Raw genomic sequence first — 17,791 nt, 5'->3', positions numbered from 1 at the left:
AATGCTCGTTGCCACAAGTGCAACAACACTTTTGCTTGTAAGGGTGGAAACACGAGCAATCTGTCCAAACATCTATCGAAAGTGCTTCATGTACAGGCAGAGAAATGCAGTTTGGCTGCATAGCTCATAGTTCATCTCTCATTGCCCGATCTACGTTAGGTATGTATGCTAGGAGCCTAGAGCCCACACAGAGTTAACTAAATTATGTGAACATGGGTTTATGATCAAAGTAACCATTAACCAGCTGATTGTTTAGCTATGGGTGCGTTCATAAATTCAATCACCCATTTAAAGATTTTGCTACTTTTTTGTCAAAGTTGCAGCTACAATGAACCAACCCACGCCTCCCTCTAATAGCGCTGGTCCAAGCCAGACAAGCCCAAAGCCCCTTCACACTGGCAGCTAGTGGGAGGATGACTGAGGAGAGGGTGAATGAGTGCCACCTAGCCGTGACCAAGTTCATAGTGAAAGACCTACACCCCTTTGCAACAGTGGAGTCCAAGGGCTTTAGGTAACAGTCTGTCAGTATTTATTGAGTTGTATTAATTTTTAGGATATAGTAGTATAAAAGGGTTGTATGTTAGTCCCATCACTCCACAATACACAACACAATAATGATAATTCAACACATGAAAACTATATATTTTTTACTGTAGGGAGATGAGCAAGGCACTCACCCCCAAATATATCTCTCCCCCAAGCAATTACATCAGTGACACATTAATTCCTACCTGCTATGGTGTAGAAAAGGCCAATGTGATCACTGAGCTGAAGGACGTGCCAAAGCTGGCCATCACATCAGACGGGTGGACCAGCCTCTGGCAGGACCACTATCTCACTGTTACAGTGCACTACACAAGCCAGGGCAGTGTAAAAATCGCAAACTGGCGAAGTAGTGGCAGGAGATCTCAGACATTCTGGAAGAGTTTGAGATAGAGCTGAGCAAAGATTGTAGCTGTGACTGTTGATAATGCTGGCATTATGGATGTTGCCATCAAGAGGCTACACATCCTAAAAATAGGATGCTTTGAGCACACATTGAATCTGGCAGACCAGAAAATCTACAAAATGACTTCCATTGATAAATGGGCAGCCCGAATCAGCAGTGGTCGTGTGGTTCAAGAGATCCTCAATGTCCAAAACAGTCTTGAAGGAAAAGCAGCAGCTCCTTGGTAAGAAGCCAGTTCAATATATTAAAGTATTATTTATTTAGAAATCCGTGACTCCGCCCCTAAAACCCAGCATACCACGAGGAAGACGTGGTCTATGCTCAGAAATGCCAGGGATGCACCCTGTACGGTTTCGGCGGTTAAACGCACTGTTTTCGGCACTTCAACATCCTAACTTGAAACTAAAGGCTCTTAAGAGCCACCCACATCTGCTTCAAAAGGGCCAATTCCATATAGTGGTTGGTATGTTATTGGAATATTGTTTAGGTATGCTATTTGGTAGGAAAGCATGAGCCACTCCGAGTGGACAGGATGTATTAATGACAGGACTCTGTTCAGTGCAGTCATTGCGCACAGAGTGAGGCCTATTTGTGACAGTGTCAAAGAGGGCAATTCTAGGATCAGCGTTATTTGGAGCAGCAATCGTGCCCCCCACACACTTTTTGAAACACACAATTCCACATCCGCCACAGAATGTAGGCTATAGAGAAGGTGGAGGGGAGGAGAAGGCATTGCACGCAATTGTCTTTGTTTGGGAAGCCCGCCTCTGAGTGGAAGGCTCTTTTGAGTGCTAGAGCTTCACTGGGCCTATGAGAAAGCAGGCAGCTGAATTTGCTTAGCTTCCCCTTCATAAGACAGGTCCTCCACCCCCTCATTCGTTTCTGAGAAGCAACGAGACATCAACATCATGCCCGAGCCAGCAAAGTCCGCGCCAAAGAAGGGCTCCAAGAAAGCTGTCACCAAGACCGCAGGGAAGGGCGGCAAGAAGTGCCGAAAGTCCAGGAAGGAGAGCTACGCCATTTACATGTACAAAGTCCTGAAGCAGGTCCAACCATGACACCAGCATCTCCTCCAAGGCCATGGGAATCATATTAAGCTGAATGAACTCAGATCCATGTTATTTGACATGAATGAATTCTGTACAGCACTTTGTGACATCAGCTGATGTAAGAAGGGCTTTATAAATACATTTAGACCCAGTCACAAAGGTACACATTTTACCTTTGGATTTACTAGATCAGAGTTCCCTGAAAAGAAAAGGTATTAGGACAGCAGGAATCCATTGATTTAAACATCAACGGTTTGCAAAACAGCTCTTATTAAACAGTACAAAAGCAGCAGCAACGACGGTCAAATTATTACTTGACAAATTACAGAATTGCTATCAACATTGCAGGTACGTCCTGGTTGCTGCATAGACTTCATAAGGAACTAAATATTCTCATAGTAACCGTGGTGGTGAAATGGCCACCACCTCTGCCCAGTTGGCAAGGGCTATTTCCCGTTTGAGGGAATTTTGACATGCTATAGGCACAGTTCAGTACACCCCTCATCCAATAGACCCCAGCATCTATATAACCCCCCCCCTGTAATTCTCACAGAAGCCACTTTATTTCCTCCACTTTCCCTGGTCATCTGTGGAATCTCCACTTTTTAAGTCACTGCAACAAAATGATTGTGGAGGTGCATTGATGTAATATATAGTCCTCGAGAAGAAGTTATACAGGATATATAATGTAATGTCATCTCAAACGTTTTTTTACAATCCATATACCAGTAGGAGAGCGTACAGAAAAATAATGCACTAGGTTAGAGAGAACAGTTGCAATCCATTTTTAATCAAGTAGTACCATTTGAAGTGACCCTCATTTTATACTTCACAAACATACGTAGTGTCATGACGTAGTGTTCCAAATCTGCAGTAGATAAAAACCAGCTGAAAATGTGCAGGTCAACACCAAACGGTTAAGTAATTCGGATTTCAGAGCAGTCAGATTAAGTAATAGTGAAATACATTTTAACAAATGAAATAGAATATCATATCAAAAGTAATGTGAGCATTGCATTGTGGAAGCAATGCCTTTATAAAAACATGTATTGCAATGTGCAGCATATATTTGTAGATGAAACACTGATTAAGTTGGGTGAAAAAGTAACTATGATTTGGTGTACTCTACTTGAAAATGTATTTGGAGTTTTGAAAGCACTGCCTATTTGATCTGTTGTTGTTATTTTATTTTTTTTACCACATAAATGAGGGGAAATGGCACCAGTTGAGCGATGATGGCTCTCTGTGGCCATTGTGAATAGTACTTCAGATCCAGCAGGTGGTGCTCAAATGCCTCCCCCCGTGGCTTGAATGATGAGTAGACTTATTCCTTATAGCTCCTAATGCATTTAAGGCCAGTGTTGGCAATATGACTTCTGATCCAGCAGGTGGCAATGAAATCCCTCCCTATATGACTTGACTGACCAGTTAGTTGACTGACTCCTTATAGCTCCTAATGATTTTAAGCAGAGTGTTGGCCACATGACTTCTGGTCCAGTAGGTGGCGGTGAAATCCCTCCCTACATGAGTTTACTTATTCCTTTGAGCTCCTAAATGAGGCATAGGGTGTCAACAGTGCATCTCGGCTGAACCCTGTCCTGAGCCCTTTTCTTCACTTAATTCGAGATAATTCCGGCCTTCTTCATGTCCTCTTCATTAGTCCCTCTGCATGTCTTCCTCCCTGTCTTGCCACGTGGGTTCCACTAAGGTGTGTGTTTTTTCTCTCGGCAATCACTAGCCACTCATAATGGAACAGCAGCCACTTGAATAATGTTTCCATATTTTGCATTACTCATGTCATATGTATATACTGTATTCTACTCTATTGTACTGTATCTTAGTCTATGCCGCTCTGACATTGCTCGCCCGTACATGTGTATATTGTAATTCCATTGCCTTTGTTAGATTGGTGTGTCTTGTGTGTGTTGTTGTGAAATTGTTAGATATTACTTGTTAGACATTACTGCACGGTTGGAGCTAGAAACACAAGCATTTCACTACACCCGCAATAACATCTGCTAAACACGTGTATGTGGCAAATAGGATTTGATTTGATTTGATGGGTGATTGGATTAGATTTGATGTTGGTAGGCGTTTTCCTCAGTGTGTGTCCACCTTCCATTTCCACTTCATGTCCTAGTTGGGGAGCTATCCATTATACTGTAGGCTACTTACTAGCAATGTCACTGTAGTCAAAGTAGATTTCCTAGGCTATAGGGTGTGGTAACAGGCCCTCTGTCATTTGTTGTTGTACTGTGCATGTGAAGTATCTGCACTCTAGCCTATAGAAGAGCAGGGCTGTTGAGAATAGGGGAATGCAAGCAGTTGAGGGGAACTAGTGAAAGACTCTCACCTGCTGTTCAACACAAGGCCCCAAACACCTCTGCAGACAGAGTATTATTCACTCCCAGTCCTATGATCTTGCTCTGTGAAGGAGGTTTGCTTTTCAGCATCCAATTCATGGCAGCCTTCTCCCTAGTTGATTTGGGCATGCGAGTGATTCGAGAATGTTTGGCTTTGGTATCCAAGGTGTTTGAGAATGTTGGGGGCCAGTGTTCTGAGGGGCTGACTGTAACATCATAAAGTGGAATGTAGTTAGTGTGCTGTTTGAGGGATTCCAATTCAGTCCGATGCAGTCTTCCAGACAGTGCAGTTGTGCTTCAAGTCTGCTCTCTGTGTGATGACTTGTAAGTTGATTGTGACTAGATGGAGTACAGCTACGACCAGAAGGGACATTTTCGGTAACCCTAACCCTTTTCATAACCTTAACCTAATTCTCCTAACCTGCTAGGAAAAAGTCACTTCATGACACTAGCTGTAGCCCACCTAGTCAAAACCTTGTCAGCCCTTATCCTAAAAATCAAACTCTTTTCATTGATGTACTATGTACTATTTATTTATTTATATTATATATATATATATATATATTTTACTAAACTAAGGGCTGGCAGACAGTAAGTACAGGTAAGAGACCAGTATGGCAATAATAATTTGCTAGATTATAGCTAGTCACATCTGAGATGTTAGACTGCACTGAATGATAAGTGCCAGTATGTGCTCTTGGACCCTTATGGCGTCAATGGGTCCGTCCCATTTGTCCCTTTTGAAATGAACAGTTGAGATGGACCCTACTTCTGTGGCCGTCGTTTTATGCTACATCTGAGGCCATCTTGTGGGCATAGTGTCATCTGGGCCAGAAATGAGCAACATCATATCGACAATGTTTTTCCCATAATAAGACACTTTGTTATTGGTTAGCAAAGAAAAGTACAATACAATATTTGCACATCCCTATCACCTCTGTATGGATAGGAAAACAATCTGTTCATTGTGTGGGTGTCTGAGGAATGTTTTACTGCGTTTCAGCTTACAGAGGTATCACCACCCATCCTATCGGCACCTCAGGTCCTCTTGGCCCCCTGACTGTTAGGCTGGATCCTGTCTAGGGAAGAAAGAAGAAAAATGATGTTATTAAGGACAGTCAATATACTACCGCTGCAAGATGACATGGCCTTCCACAAGGTGACATGATGGGGCCCATTTGCCTTTATGGCATCCCATGTGTATTTGTTTCCCTGTAGCCTATATCTTCGGCGTTTGGATTTGACGGTGTACCGTGTATGGAAAAAGTGGGCATTTTTTCCAATGGAGGTTTGGTGTGTGAGTTGTTATTTTGTGTGTGGGAGAGTCACCTTGTTTTCTCCTCTCTATTTGGGACCTCTTCGAGTTCTTTAGGCCTATCCCTATTAGAGGGTTTCCACGTGTGAGGGGCAACTGCAGTGGGGTGAATCATACTAGTTCAGTGTTTCCCAACTCCAGTGGTAAGAGTAGCCTACCCCCAACAATACCCATTTGTGTTGTAGCCCTGGACAGGCACACCTGATTCAACATACTTGTCAACTAATCACCAAGTTCTCAAAGAGTCAAATCAGGTGCAACAACAATGTTGATCCCCCAGTTGTCACAGTTTGGCCTTGTGTTCCACATAGCCTATATGAGTATTTGAGTATGTTCCCTGTGCATGTCAGTTGATTTCATTTCTTCTTTTCTGAACCCCTAGTGCTCCTCCCTAGTTCCCTAGAACGAGTGCACTCCCCTTTGCAACAGAGGCCAGGCAAAAGTGTGCGCTTGCTGTGCCACTGGCCTCAATCAGGTCCACCAAACACAGATAACGGCATCTTAGAATGTTATCGGTAGCTGATCTTGTTCTTCTGAAGCCAGCTTGGTGGATTCCAAGGAGGCCCATTTCCTCAGTGTGGCTCCTCAGTCTTTGGGTGAGTGCTCCCTCAAACAGCTTCCCAACATGACTGTGGAGGCTGATTGGTCTTTAACGTGTGACGTTGTGTGGGTCTTTAACAGGTTTGTGACTCATTGTGACAACTGCAGATTTCCAAGGTAGGGGAACGTGGCCGTACGTGAGACACGTGGAGAAGAGGTTAGAAAGGAGGTGCAGGTGTTTGTCAGGTGCTTGCTTGATGAGTGTGCTGTCAATGTTGTCTTCCCCAGATGCTTTGTTTTTCATTTTCTTTCAGATGAGTCTTAATTTCTTCAATTTTAGTTTAGTTTATTAATTCGACCATTTAAAAAAACAAGCACACATAAAACTTAAAAGCCATACAAGCACATGAATAAAATCATTGAGGATAACACACAATAAAGTCTGGGACTTATTTCCATTGTGGTCCTCTTGAGACAAGATGGCTATACAAGATCGAACACAGTACGGCAGTGAAATAGTCAATAGTAACAAAGTGGGTGAGGGGATGGTCTACTGGTGTCAGATTTGAAGTATATGCTGTTTTCTATATTTCTCTGTCGACAATGTTTTTCCCATTCTTTGTCATAGAGGGATTAATTGCGACGAGAATGAACATTTTGTAGGTGGTTTCTAAATAATATAGCTTTTGTTTTGTTGTCTTCAATGAATTGGTCTTGAGACTTTAGCACAGGTATGATATTATTGGTTTTGTCTCCGTTAATTGCTTTGATTTTTTTTGCCAGAAGGTCCGGGGGTTAGTGTCTGTATTTAGCTGGTGATAAAAGGCAGTCGTCTGTTTCTATTTGTGGAGGGTGAATTGATATCTGATATGATTCTGTAACCAATTAACTGTTTTCAAGTTTGGTGCTCTTGTTCTTATAAAATCTCTCCGGACCTTTCTCTTCTGCTTGATGAGACTGAGGATATGTGGTGGGAGTTGTTTTTGTGGTGGTCTGATACATCCTTCGGAACTTCAAGAAAAAATTACTTTGATATAGAAAAAGCATTTGATAAGATGTGGCACAATGGGTTGTGCCAACGGCTTGCAGACGCCAATCTCAAACTACCACTCGCCATCAGAAACATTATCACTAGCTTTCTCCACAACCGTACAATTAAAGTGAAGGTCTCCACAGCAATATCCCCACCATTTACCCCTGACACAGGGGGCATTCCTAAGCCCACTACTTTTTCTACTATACATATCAGACATTTGTTACCCACCATAGGCCAAGTCTCACAGTTTGCCGATGACCTTTGCTACTGGTCCAGCTCCAAATGTCCTCAACTTGCTGCAAAAAAACTCCAGCAGTCTATTGAAAAGATTGAGACATGGTCTTAACATGTGGCGAGTAAAACTGATCCCACAAAAGACTCAATGTGTCCTCTTTACAAGAAGCGCCAGCAAAAAAAACAGGAAACCCATAGATCTCAGACTTTACGGCGAAACAATGAAAGTAGAAAAATAAGCAAAATTCTTTGGATTCACCTTCCAGAAGAACATGCACGGGACAACCCATATAGCGAACATAGAGAGAGAGGGACGAAAAAATACTAAACCACTTAAAAACGCTGTGCGGAAGAAAATACGGAGCTTCACCTCAGACAGTGTTGAAAGTCTCAACTACATCCGATCTCTCTTTGGATACGCCCTACCAGCCTGGATAACAGCTTCACCACAGCAGATGAATCGGCTACAGATCATCCGAAACATGGCAATAAAAATGGCTTACAGACTACCAAGATACATCAGCAATCGCTACATTCACAGCATATCCGGACTCACATCAATCAACAATAGACAGTCAATCATTGGACAGAAGTTGATCAACAGAGCCACTCATAATCCATAATTGAAGGAAGCTGGGCCACAGACACACCCATGTACATAATGCTGAAACTGACCTAAAATATCCCCCTATCTAAAACATAATCATGCAAGACTGACTTTAATTACACAAAGTTTATTTTCCAACATAAAAAGAGCACAAAAAAAATAAATAAGAAATTATAAACATTTGCATAATACAAATAAAAATGTGTGTATATATGTGGTGGCATTCCTTTGCCCCCCCCTCCATTTCCCCCCGTACAGCTATGAGCTGTAATTGTAATACATTTGGTTTTAGGTACAGTAAATTCATGTCGGGAAAGGAAAATAGAGCAACGAATCTATGCCTGGAAGAGTCAAAGAGGCAAAGAGGCAAAGGCGACAAGGAACTCGGAAAAGGGGGCGCCAAGCGCCATCGCAAAGTTCTCTGTGAAAGCATCCAGGGAATCACCAAGCCCACTATCGGTGTGAAGTGTATCTCCGGTCTGATCTACGAGGAGACCCGCCGTGTCCTGAAGGTGTTCCTGGAGAACGTGATCTGTGACGCCATCACCTACACCGAGCATGCCAAGAGGAAGACCGTTACCGCCATGGACGTGGTCTTCGCTCTGAAATGCCAGGGACGCACCCTGTACGGTTTCGGCGGTTAAACGCACTGTTTTCGGAACTTCGACATCCCGACTTGAAACAAAAGGCCTCTTTTAAGAGCCACCCACATCCGCTTCAAAAGGGCCAATTCCATATAGTGGTTGGTATGATATTGGAATATTGTTTAGGTATGCTATTTGGCAGGAAAGCATGAGCCACTCCGAGTGGACAGGAAGTATTAATGACAGGACTCTGTTCAGTGCAGCCATTGCGCACAGAGTGAGGCCTATGTGTGACAGTGCCAAAGTGGGCAATTCTACGATCAGTGTTATTTGGAGCAGCAATCGTGCCCCCCCCCACACACACAGTTTTTGAAACACACAGTTCCCCATCCGTCCCAGAATGTAGGCAATAGAGAAGGGTTAGGGGAGGGGAGAGAAAGGCATCGCACGCAATTGTCTTTGTTCGGGAAGCCCGCCTCTGAGTGGAAGGCTCTTTTGAGTGCTAGAGCTCCACTGGGCCTATGAGAAAGCAGGGGTGTGTCCACAGCCGCTGAATTTGGTTAGCTTCCTCTTCATAAGACGAGTAAGCGCCCTCCACCCCCTCATTCGTTTCTGAGAAGCAACGAGACATCAACATCATGCCGGAGCCAGCAAAGTCCGCGCCCAAGAAGGACTCCAAGAAAGCCATCACCAAGACCGCAGGGAAGGGCGGCAAGAAGCGCCGAAAGTCCAGGAAGGAGAGCTACGCCATTTACGTGTACAAAGTCCTGAAGCAGGTCCACTCCGACACCGGCATCTCCTCCAAGGCCAGGGGAATCATGAACTCGTTCGTGAACGACATCTTCGAGCGTATCGCCGGAGAGTCCTCACGCCTGGCCCACCACAATAAGCGTTCTACCATCACCTCCAGGGAGATCCTGACCGCCGTGCGTCTGCTGCTCCCTGGTGAGCTGGCCAAGCACGCAGTGTCTGAGGGCAGCAAGGCCATAACCAAGTACACCAGCTCCCAGTAAGCAGCGCATTTGGACTGCTCTACTAACCCAAAGGATATTTTAAGAGCCACCCACCCTGTCAGTGAAAAAGCAATTCCATCGCAACCGAATGAATGTGTATGTAGGTAGGCTGTACATTGTAGGACTGTTCCATTGTGGGCCGGCGCTTTGGGCCGAGTTGGAGAGTGGCTACTTTGTATCCGTTTCAAGTGTGGGGGTTTTGCATGCTGTCTTTGTCTGCCGAATGTAAGATAGCGACAGACGTTTCTCTGAACGACATGACAAACAGGGTTGGCCTCCATACCAGCTGAAGGCCGTCCATAGTGGAATAAGTGAGTGTAATGTGAAATGGCAAAGGGTGAAGACAGGGCCGAAATGGCCGTTGTTTGAGGTGACTTCCTGAATAAGTAGGAGACGGATAGAGTCCCATTTATTCACTGAATCTTAATGATGCAACATGCTACCCGATGATGAAAAGAGGAATGGCATGAATAAAAGGGCGATGAATAATCCAGTGTAGGAAGAATAGGAGTTGGCCTATATGAATGTGTGTAGGCCCCAAGTCCCAGTAGAACACAGTGAGTGAGTGTGTGGGCCTTGTCACTGGAGCAGTAGTGGAATCCCCTTCCAATAACTACATTGGGAAGAAAATAAGCGGCAATGAGCCTTCTGAACTACATGCATCTGCCGGGATTCTTCTCCCGGTCCAAGCAGATGAGATGTATACAGCCCTTGAGATATTTCCTAATGAGTTAAAACCTGTTATGGCTGCAGGGGGCGTATTGGAAAAACTGGAAAATATGTGCCAATTTTCAAACGGCCTCTTAATCAATTTTTGCTCTTACAATATGCATATTAATATTAATATTGGATAGAAAACAATCTCTAGTTTCTAAAACCGTTCTAATTTTTTCTCTGAGTGGTACAGAAGTCATTTGGTAGCACTTTCCCTGACCAAGAAGTAGAATGTCAGAAATCTATGCTCGCTTCAACGTTATGCCTATACATGGTCATTATACGTAAGACCCTACGTACACTCCGTACGCCTTGCTCTGGGTGTCAAGAGGGTATGAGAGAAGAAATTGACTGAATATCTTGTTCAGAGGTTGAATAAGAGCTATTTCTTTGACGTGACCGACCACTTCCGGAAGTCTGAAGCGCGCGACTTGGGAGTGAAATTGCGTTCTGTTTTGCTGCTGTTTTGGACGGGAACAATCTCCGGCTGGGTTTTTATTTGATAAATGAGACCATATCATCGTAATGTATGTTTTTTCAATATAGTTTAATCAGATTATTTGAATTTTTTTCGGGAGTTTTGCCGTGTTCCGTTCTCTGACTTTTTTAACGTTGGACAAATCCGTGCCAGTCGACCAGTGCCAATGCTAAGTGAGAAGGGAAAGTTGCCATCCTGACTCCAAACAACGACTCATCTGGACAAAGGACACCCTGATCAACATTCTGATGAAAGATCAGCCAAAGTAAGACCCAATTTATAATGTTATTTCATATATCTGTCGTGCATGTCAACTGGTCGCGGGCGCCCAAGTGTGTCTGGCTATTGTGGCTATGCTAACATAGCGCTACATTTTGTTTTCGCTGTAAAACATTTAATAAATCGGAAATATTGTCTGGAATCACAAGAATCCTGTCTTTCAATTGCTGCACAGTATGTATTTCTCAGATATGTTTTATGATGAGTAATTAGTTATTTGACGTTGGTGTCTGTAAATGTTATGGCTGCTTTCGGTGCAATTTCTGATTGTAGCTGAAATGTAATTTATGATTTATACCATAAATATGCACATTTTTCAAAAAAAACATATGCTATACAATAAATATGTTATCAGACTGTCCTCTTATGAAGTTGTTTCTTGGTTAGTGGCTATATATATCTTTATTTGGTCGAATTAGTGATAGCTAGTGACGGAGTAAAAAACTGATGGAGTTAGAAAAGTGCTCTCTTTTGCTGACGTGGTTAGCTAATAGATTTACATATTTTGTCTTCCCTGTAAAACATTTTAAAAATCGGACATGTTGGCTTGATTCACAAGATGTCTACCTTTCATATGCTGTATTGGACTTGTTAATGTGTGAAAGTTAAATATTTTAACAAACTAGATTTTGAATTTCGCGCCTTGCACTTGAGCTGGATGTTGTCATAAGTGTACCTGTGTCGGGATTGCAGCCCAAACAAGTTTTAAAGCAACCATCTACCACCAAAATGTATTCTCACCATAACTGAGTCAGGTTTGTAAGCCTCCTTGCTCGCACACGCTTTTTCAGTTCTGCCCACAAATTGCCTATAGGATTGAGGTCAGGGCTTTGTGATGGCCACTCCAATACCTTGACTTTGTTGTCCTTAAGCCATTTTGACACAACTTTGGAAGTATGCTTGGGGTCATTGTACATTTGGAAGAACCATTTACGACCAAGCTTTAACTTCCTGATTGATGTCTTGAGATGTTGCTTTAATATATACACATAATTTTCTTTCCTCATCTATGCAATCTATTTTGTGAAGTGCACCAGTCCCTCCTGCAGCAAAGCACCCCACAACATGATGCTGCCACCCCCGTGCTTCACGGTAGGGATGGTGGTCTTCGGCTTGCAAGCCTCCCCCTTTTTCCTCCAAACACAACAATGGTCATTATGGCCAAACAGTTCTATTTTTGTTTCATCAGACCAGAGGACATTTCTCCAAAAACTACAATTTTTTGGGATCTTTTTGCAGTTGCAAACCGTAGTCTGGCTTTTTTATGGCAGTTTTGGAGTAGTGGCTTCTTCCTTGCTGAGCGGCCTTTCAGGTTATGTCAATATAGGACTCGTTTTACTGTGGATATAGATACTTTAGTACCTGTTTCCTCCAGCATCTTCACAAGGTCTTTTGCTGTTGTTCTGGGATTGATTTGCACTTTTCGCACCAAAGTACGTTCATCTCTAAGAGACAGAATGCGTCTCCTTCCTGAGCGGTATGACGGCTGCGTGGTCCCATGGTGTTTATACTTGCATACTATTGTTTGTACAGATGAACGTGGTACCTTCAGGCGTTTGGAAATTGCTCCCAAGGATGAACCAGACTTGTGGAGGTCTACAATTTTTTGCTGAAATCTTGGCTGATTTTCTATTGATTATCCCATGATGTCAAGCATAGAGGCACTGAGTTTGAAGGGAGGCCTTGAAATACATCCATAGGTACACCTACAATTGACTCAAATGATGTCAATTAGCCTATCAGAAGCTTCTAAAGCCATGACATAATTTTCTGGAATTTTCCAAGCTGTTTAAAGGCACAGTCAATTTGTAAACTTGTATGTAAACTTCTGACCCACTGGAATTGTGATACAGTGAATTATAGGTGAAATAATCCGTCTGTAAAAAATTGTTGGAAAAATTATTTGTCATGCACAAAGTAGATGTCCTAACCGACTTGCCAAAACTATAGTTTGTTAACAAGAAATTTGTGGTTGAAAAACGAGTTTTAATGACTCCAACCTAAGTGTATGTAAACTTCTGACAACTGTATATATAAATATATATTAGCCCTATATCTACTATTCTTATTGTTGTTTTCGCTGTTCATAATTGATCACTTGGCAACATTGACCTTGTCATTCATGCCTTTACAGCATATAAAATGAGAGGGAGATGGAGAGACAGGATTAGGGGCAGCATATTCATATGATTTAGAATTTTCTGGGGAGGAATTTTAAAGAGCACACAGCAGGAAAAAAGGAGAGGTTAATGAGACGCAGAGCAATGAGTCGCTCACCATTATGCAGGTGCCGTACCAGAGAAGGAATTCTTAATTGAACCATGGAAAACCACAGGTGTCAATTCGGCAAATCATAAGCCAAGTGGCCACCTCTACTGCGCTGTGCAGAAGATGAGTAATCCAAAGAGATGAGTTGGCTATGTAAGTAAAAGTAATGTGAAATGAAATCACTGAATGATCCATACACATTGCGTCTCACAACAATGCTTAACACTTTGGAGAAGTCAATGGGTTCTCAAATGGGATTCTCAAGTGAGAGACCACAGTTGACATCAACTATTTGCCCATTTCACTCGTCTACACGTTTTTAAATAATCATGCAAATCCTAAAACTACTAAAATATGCTGTGATGCCAAATTGCTTAAAATAAATATATCTAATCAATGAACAAGTAGGCTATATTCAGACATCAAAGATTGTTGTTCTCTATAATATATAAGTGGGTTAGGGTATAGGCCTACATGAGGGGATTTGATGGAGGAAGACATTTCATCAATAAATGGGGAGATTTGGACTAGGATTAATATACTGTAGCAATTTTACGAAATAGGCTTGAATTACAAACTGACCCAGCATAGCACGCATGCAGCCACCACTTCAAATGAATTAATGAAATAAAAATAATTTAGGGCTGTTAAAGCTAATGCGTGAGACTAGCGTTATGTGGATCATAGTAAGCACGCAAATCCTTAATCGAACCCATCATGCGCACACTGTCAAGGCTCAGAACTAATTGCATGTTAAGCATCGTTAAATATCCAAGCTGTGTCCCAAAACTCTCATTACTAAAGTTGCACTTAAACTCTTGTTATTTACCGACTGCCTCAGACCACTCGTAGAACAGCTAAGCGCGTGGTTAGATGCGTTTTTCCCTACCATATCACTTTATACACAGAAGATATTCGCTAAACATAGAAACATATTCATCAGTCTCTCTGTGACCGCCGCAGACAACTTCACAACCATTAAACTATGTAACTGTTTTAAAGTCACTATTGGCCTCATGGTGAAATCCCTGAGCGGTTTCCTTCCTCTCCGGCAAGTGAGTTAGGAAGGACGCCTGTATCTTTGTAGTGACTGGGTTTATTGACACACCATCCAAAGTGTAGTGAATAACTTCACTATGCTCAAAGGGATATTCAATGTCTGCTTCTTTTTTTTTACCCATCTGCCGTTCTTTGCGAGGCATTGGAAAACCTCCCTGATCTTTGGTTGAATCTGTGTTTGAAATTCACTGTTCGACTGAGGGACCTTACAGATAATGAATCGTCTGTGTGGGGTACAGAGATGAGGTAGTCATTCAAAAATGATGTTAAACACTATTGTTCCACACAGAGTGAGTCCATGCAGCGTATTATGTGACTTCTTAAGCACATTTTGAATCCTGAACTACCATAACAAAGGGCTTGAATACTTATTGACTCATGACACTTCAGCTTTTCTTTTTTACTTGATTTGCAAACATTTCTAAAAATATCATTCCACTTTGACATTATGGGGTATTGTGTGTAGGCCAGTGACAAACTAAATTTACATTTAATAAATTTTTTATTCAGGATATAATCCCTTTAAGGATGGCCATTCTGCTTACTGATATAAGGTACAGAGATGGGTAAATGTTGGTCACAAATCGTAGAGCAGCATCATAAAGTGTGCCTAGTGAATCCACTTGAGTTGTGAGATTACCTCTTCACAAGGATTTACCAGACAGGGTAGAATGATGGCTACATAAAGCTCAAAATACTATGGAATGCAGAATGTATCATATCTTGCAAGAAATACTTTGTTTTGGGGATAATATTAATGCTAAATAAAATGGAGGTGCACATGATCAAATAATCGATCCTGAGAGTTGAAGTTGCTATTTGAATCTGATTATGAAAACCCTGTGGTTGACAAATGATGGACTGTGAGAACAGTGCAAAGAAGAAACAGGACAGAAGCAGGGACATAAAGAGAAGGGAGTAATTTGACTGTCATTTCCTGTGTGTTTTCTCTCCTCTCTGCATTGCCCTAGCCTGGGTGCACCCTCACCATCAGTTCCAGGAAATGTGGAGATTTGTCTCAGGAGAATAATTACGGCTGAGCCAGAGCTTGCTTAGAGAAGCAATGTGCGCCATGATGGCACAGCATAAAATATGCCACAGCCACCTCCCCACGTCCATGAATCCACCAATCAAAAGTTTTCTGTACTTCAATTACAGTTGAGTTTACATTCATGATTTATTAAAATACACTAGCTTCACCCCAGTCTATGGGCACTAAATCAATGGACCTGGTTCATTCGATTCAATGCAATTTCATCTTTGCGGACGTCAACCGTCAGAGAATCATAAATTCAAAGCACAAATTCATGCTGCTAAAAAGCTATTCGCAACATCCCGTTGATTTACAATGTTATGATTATTGTGCTCGCTGCCAATTGTGCACGCAAAATGTCACCCTATGTGTGCAATATTGAAAAAGTATTTGGTTCCGAAAATGTTTATTGGCCGTGCTGAGCTGTGGCTGAGTGGTAACTCAGCAAATATACCACTTCCAACTTACTCACCATAGACCGAGGTTCAATCCAACTTTCTCTCCTCTTTAACCGCTGTATCCCCTTGTAATGTGTAATCTGTCTAAATAAAAGCTTGAAAATATGTGAGAGTGGAATTCCCCTTTAATTTAGTAAAATAATTAAGCTACTCATTTTGAATTTACAGGTGGCACTTTGTGTGACCATAAAAGTCTCTGCGACCGGGTCAGTAAAATCACAGTGGATTAATGATCCCATCTATGACTCCTGAACTGTCTTGAATTGCTTAACTTAAAAATGATGGCAAAACTTACTAGTCTGCCCTACACAATATAAATAGAATTACTAGTGTGATGCAAAATTGCTACGGTTTACTATTGTGATGAATAATTGCCATGGTAATTTGGAATGTCCGGTCAATGAGCATTATGGATAATGTAACCATTCTACATTTTCTAAGTTGGTCTACAAATGCATACATCATATGCATTGTGACAGTATAGTTGCCCGGAATTACAGTCATTCTGACAGAAAATGAATGTGTTGGCAGGTTGTGAGGGGCTTTTAACCTTCTCCATCTCCTGGTGGGCACATAACAGATGGCCTTTTGCAGGGTGATTCTGCTTCTACTGCCATGTCCCTATGAATCAACTCCTGATGTCACTATGAATCAACTTCTGCCATCACACTGTGACAAATTTAGCTTGGCCCTGCCATCCAAAACATTCTGTATATAGGATGTGATGGGTGATCTTCAAACCTTTTGGCTTTTCACAAGCAAGGGCCTGGTGCTCATATGAGTAAAAATGTATTTAAAGGGATAATTCATCCAAATGACAAAATTCAATATTAAATTCCTTACCCTGTATGCGGTCTATGGACAAGGTATGACATGGTATTCAATGCTGCACTAGGCAAGCTTAAGTGTTTCAAATTATTTAACTTATATAGTGTTTGAAAGCAGGTCTGGTTGACACAGCCCTCACATACTTAGTGTGATTTGTTTTGTAAAGGAAATTATTTAAAAAAAAATGTTGTTTACTTTTTGATAATTCCCTTTGGAACAGTTGGGCAGCATGAACCTGAGATAAACTGTCATGTAAATCAAAGCCTGTCACTTCTCTCCTGGCTGTCAATCATTTGCTAATGTTTAAAAGGTAAGAAAGTCTGACCCCCAGTCTAATCTAAACAACTGTTCACCTAAACCAGAGATACAGCAACTGGAGATGTGCACTCAAACAGTCATTTGTACATCTGGGAACTCTGTCCACAAAAGGGAAATGTGAAATAGAATTGGATTTGCTGTCTTGAGTCCTGTAATGTGATTGGACCTGATGACTTGTGTGCTCTGGGATTCTGTCTTTCTGTAGCATAAATAATTACTGTGCTATGATCCACTTAAATGTCAATCGTGGTACTAAAGCATTGCGGTGAATGCGAATAAATCATATTTAATTAGCTGTGCTGACTAAGACCAAAAACAGGCTGTTTTGTCTTTTTGAACATACACTGAGTGTACAAAACATTAGGAACACCTGCTTTCTATGACAGACTGACCAGTTGAATCCAGGTGAAGGATATGATCCTTTATTGATGTAACTTGTTAAATCCACTTTAATCAGTGTAGATGAAGGGAAGGAGACAGGTTAAAGAAGGATTTTTAAGCCTTGAGACAACTGAGACATGGATTATGTATGTGTACCATTCAGAGGATGAATGGGCAAGACAAAAGATTTAAGTGCCTTTGAACGGGGTATGGTAGTAGGTGCCAGGTGCACCGGGTTGAGTGTGTCAAGAACTGCAACGCTGCTGGGTTTTTCATGCTCAACAG

General features: G+C 42.0%; 2 protein-coding genes across 2 annotated transcripts; both read left to right on the top strand.

The window, feature by feature from the left end:
• Nucleotides 1-8,398: 8,398 nt before the first annotated feature.
• Nucleotides 8,399-8,737, top strand: LOC139566963 (histone H4-like). The gene has a single exon (XM_071388351.1). The coding sequence runs from the start codon at nucleotides 8,399-8,401 to the stop codon at nucleotides 8,735-8,737; it is 339 nt and encodes a 112-aa protein (XP_071244452.1).
• Nucleotides 8,738-9,315: 578 nt separating this feature from the next.
• On the top strand, nucleotides 9,316-9,690 carry LOC139566993 (histone H2B-like). Its single transcript, XM_071388406.1, has one exon. The coding sequence runs from the start codon at nucleotides 9,316-9,318 to the stop codon at nucleotides 9,688-9,690; it is 375 nt and encodes a 124-aa protein (XP_071244507.1).
• The last annotated feature ends 8,101 nt before the right edge of the window (nucleotides 9,691-17,791 follow it).

This window comes from Salvelinus alpinus, unplaced genomic scaffold (assembly GCF_045679555.1).
Source record: "Salvelinus alpinus unplaced genomic scaffold, SLU_Salpinus.1 scaffold_40, whole genome shotgun sequence".
In the NCBI taxonomy this organism is placed as follows: domain Eukaryota; kingdom Metazoa; phylum Chordata; class Actinopteri; order Salmoniformes; family Salmonidae; genus Salvelinus; species Salvelinus alpinus.
Note: the sequence above shows the minus strand (reverse complement) of the source record. Positions and strands in the feature narration are given on the sequence as shown.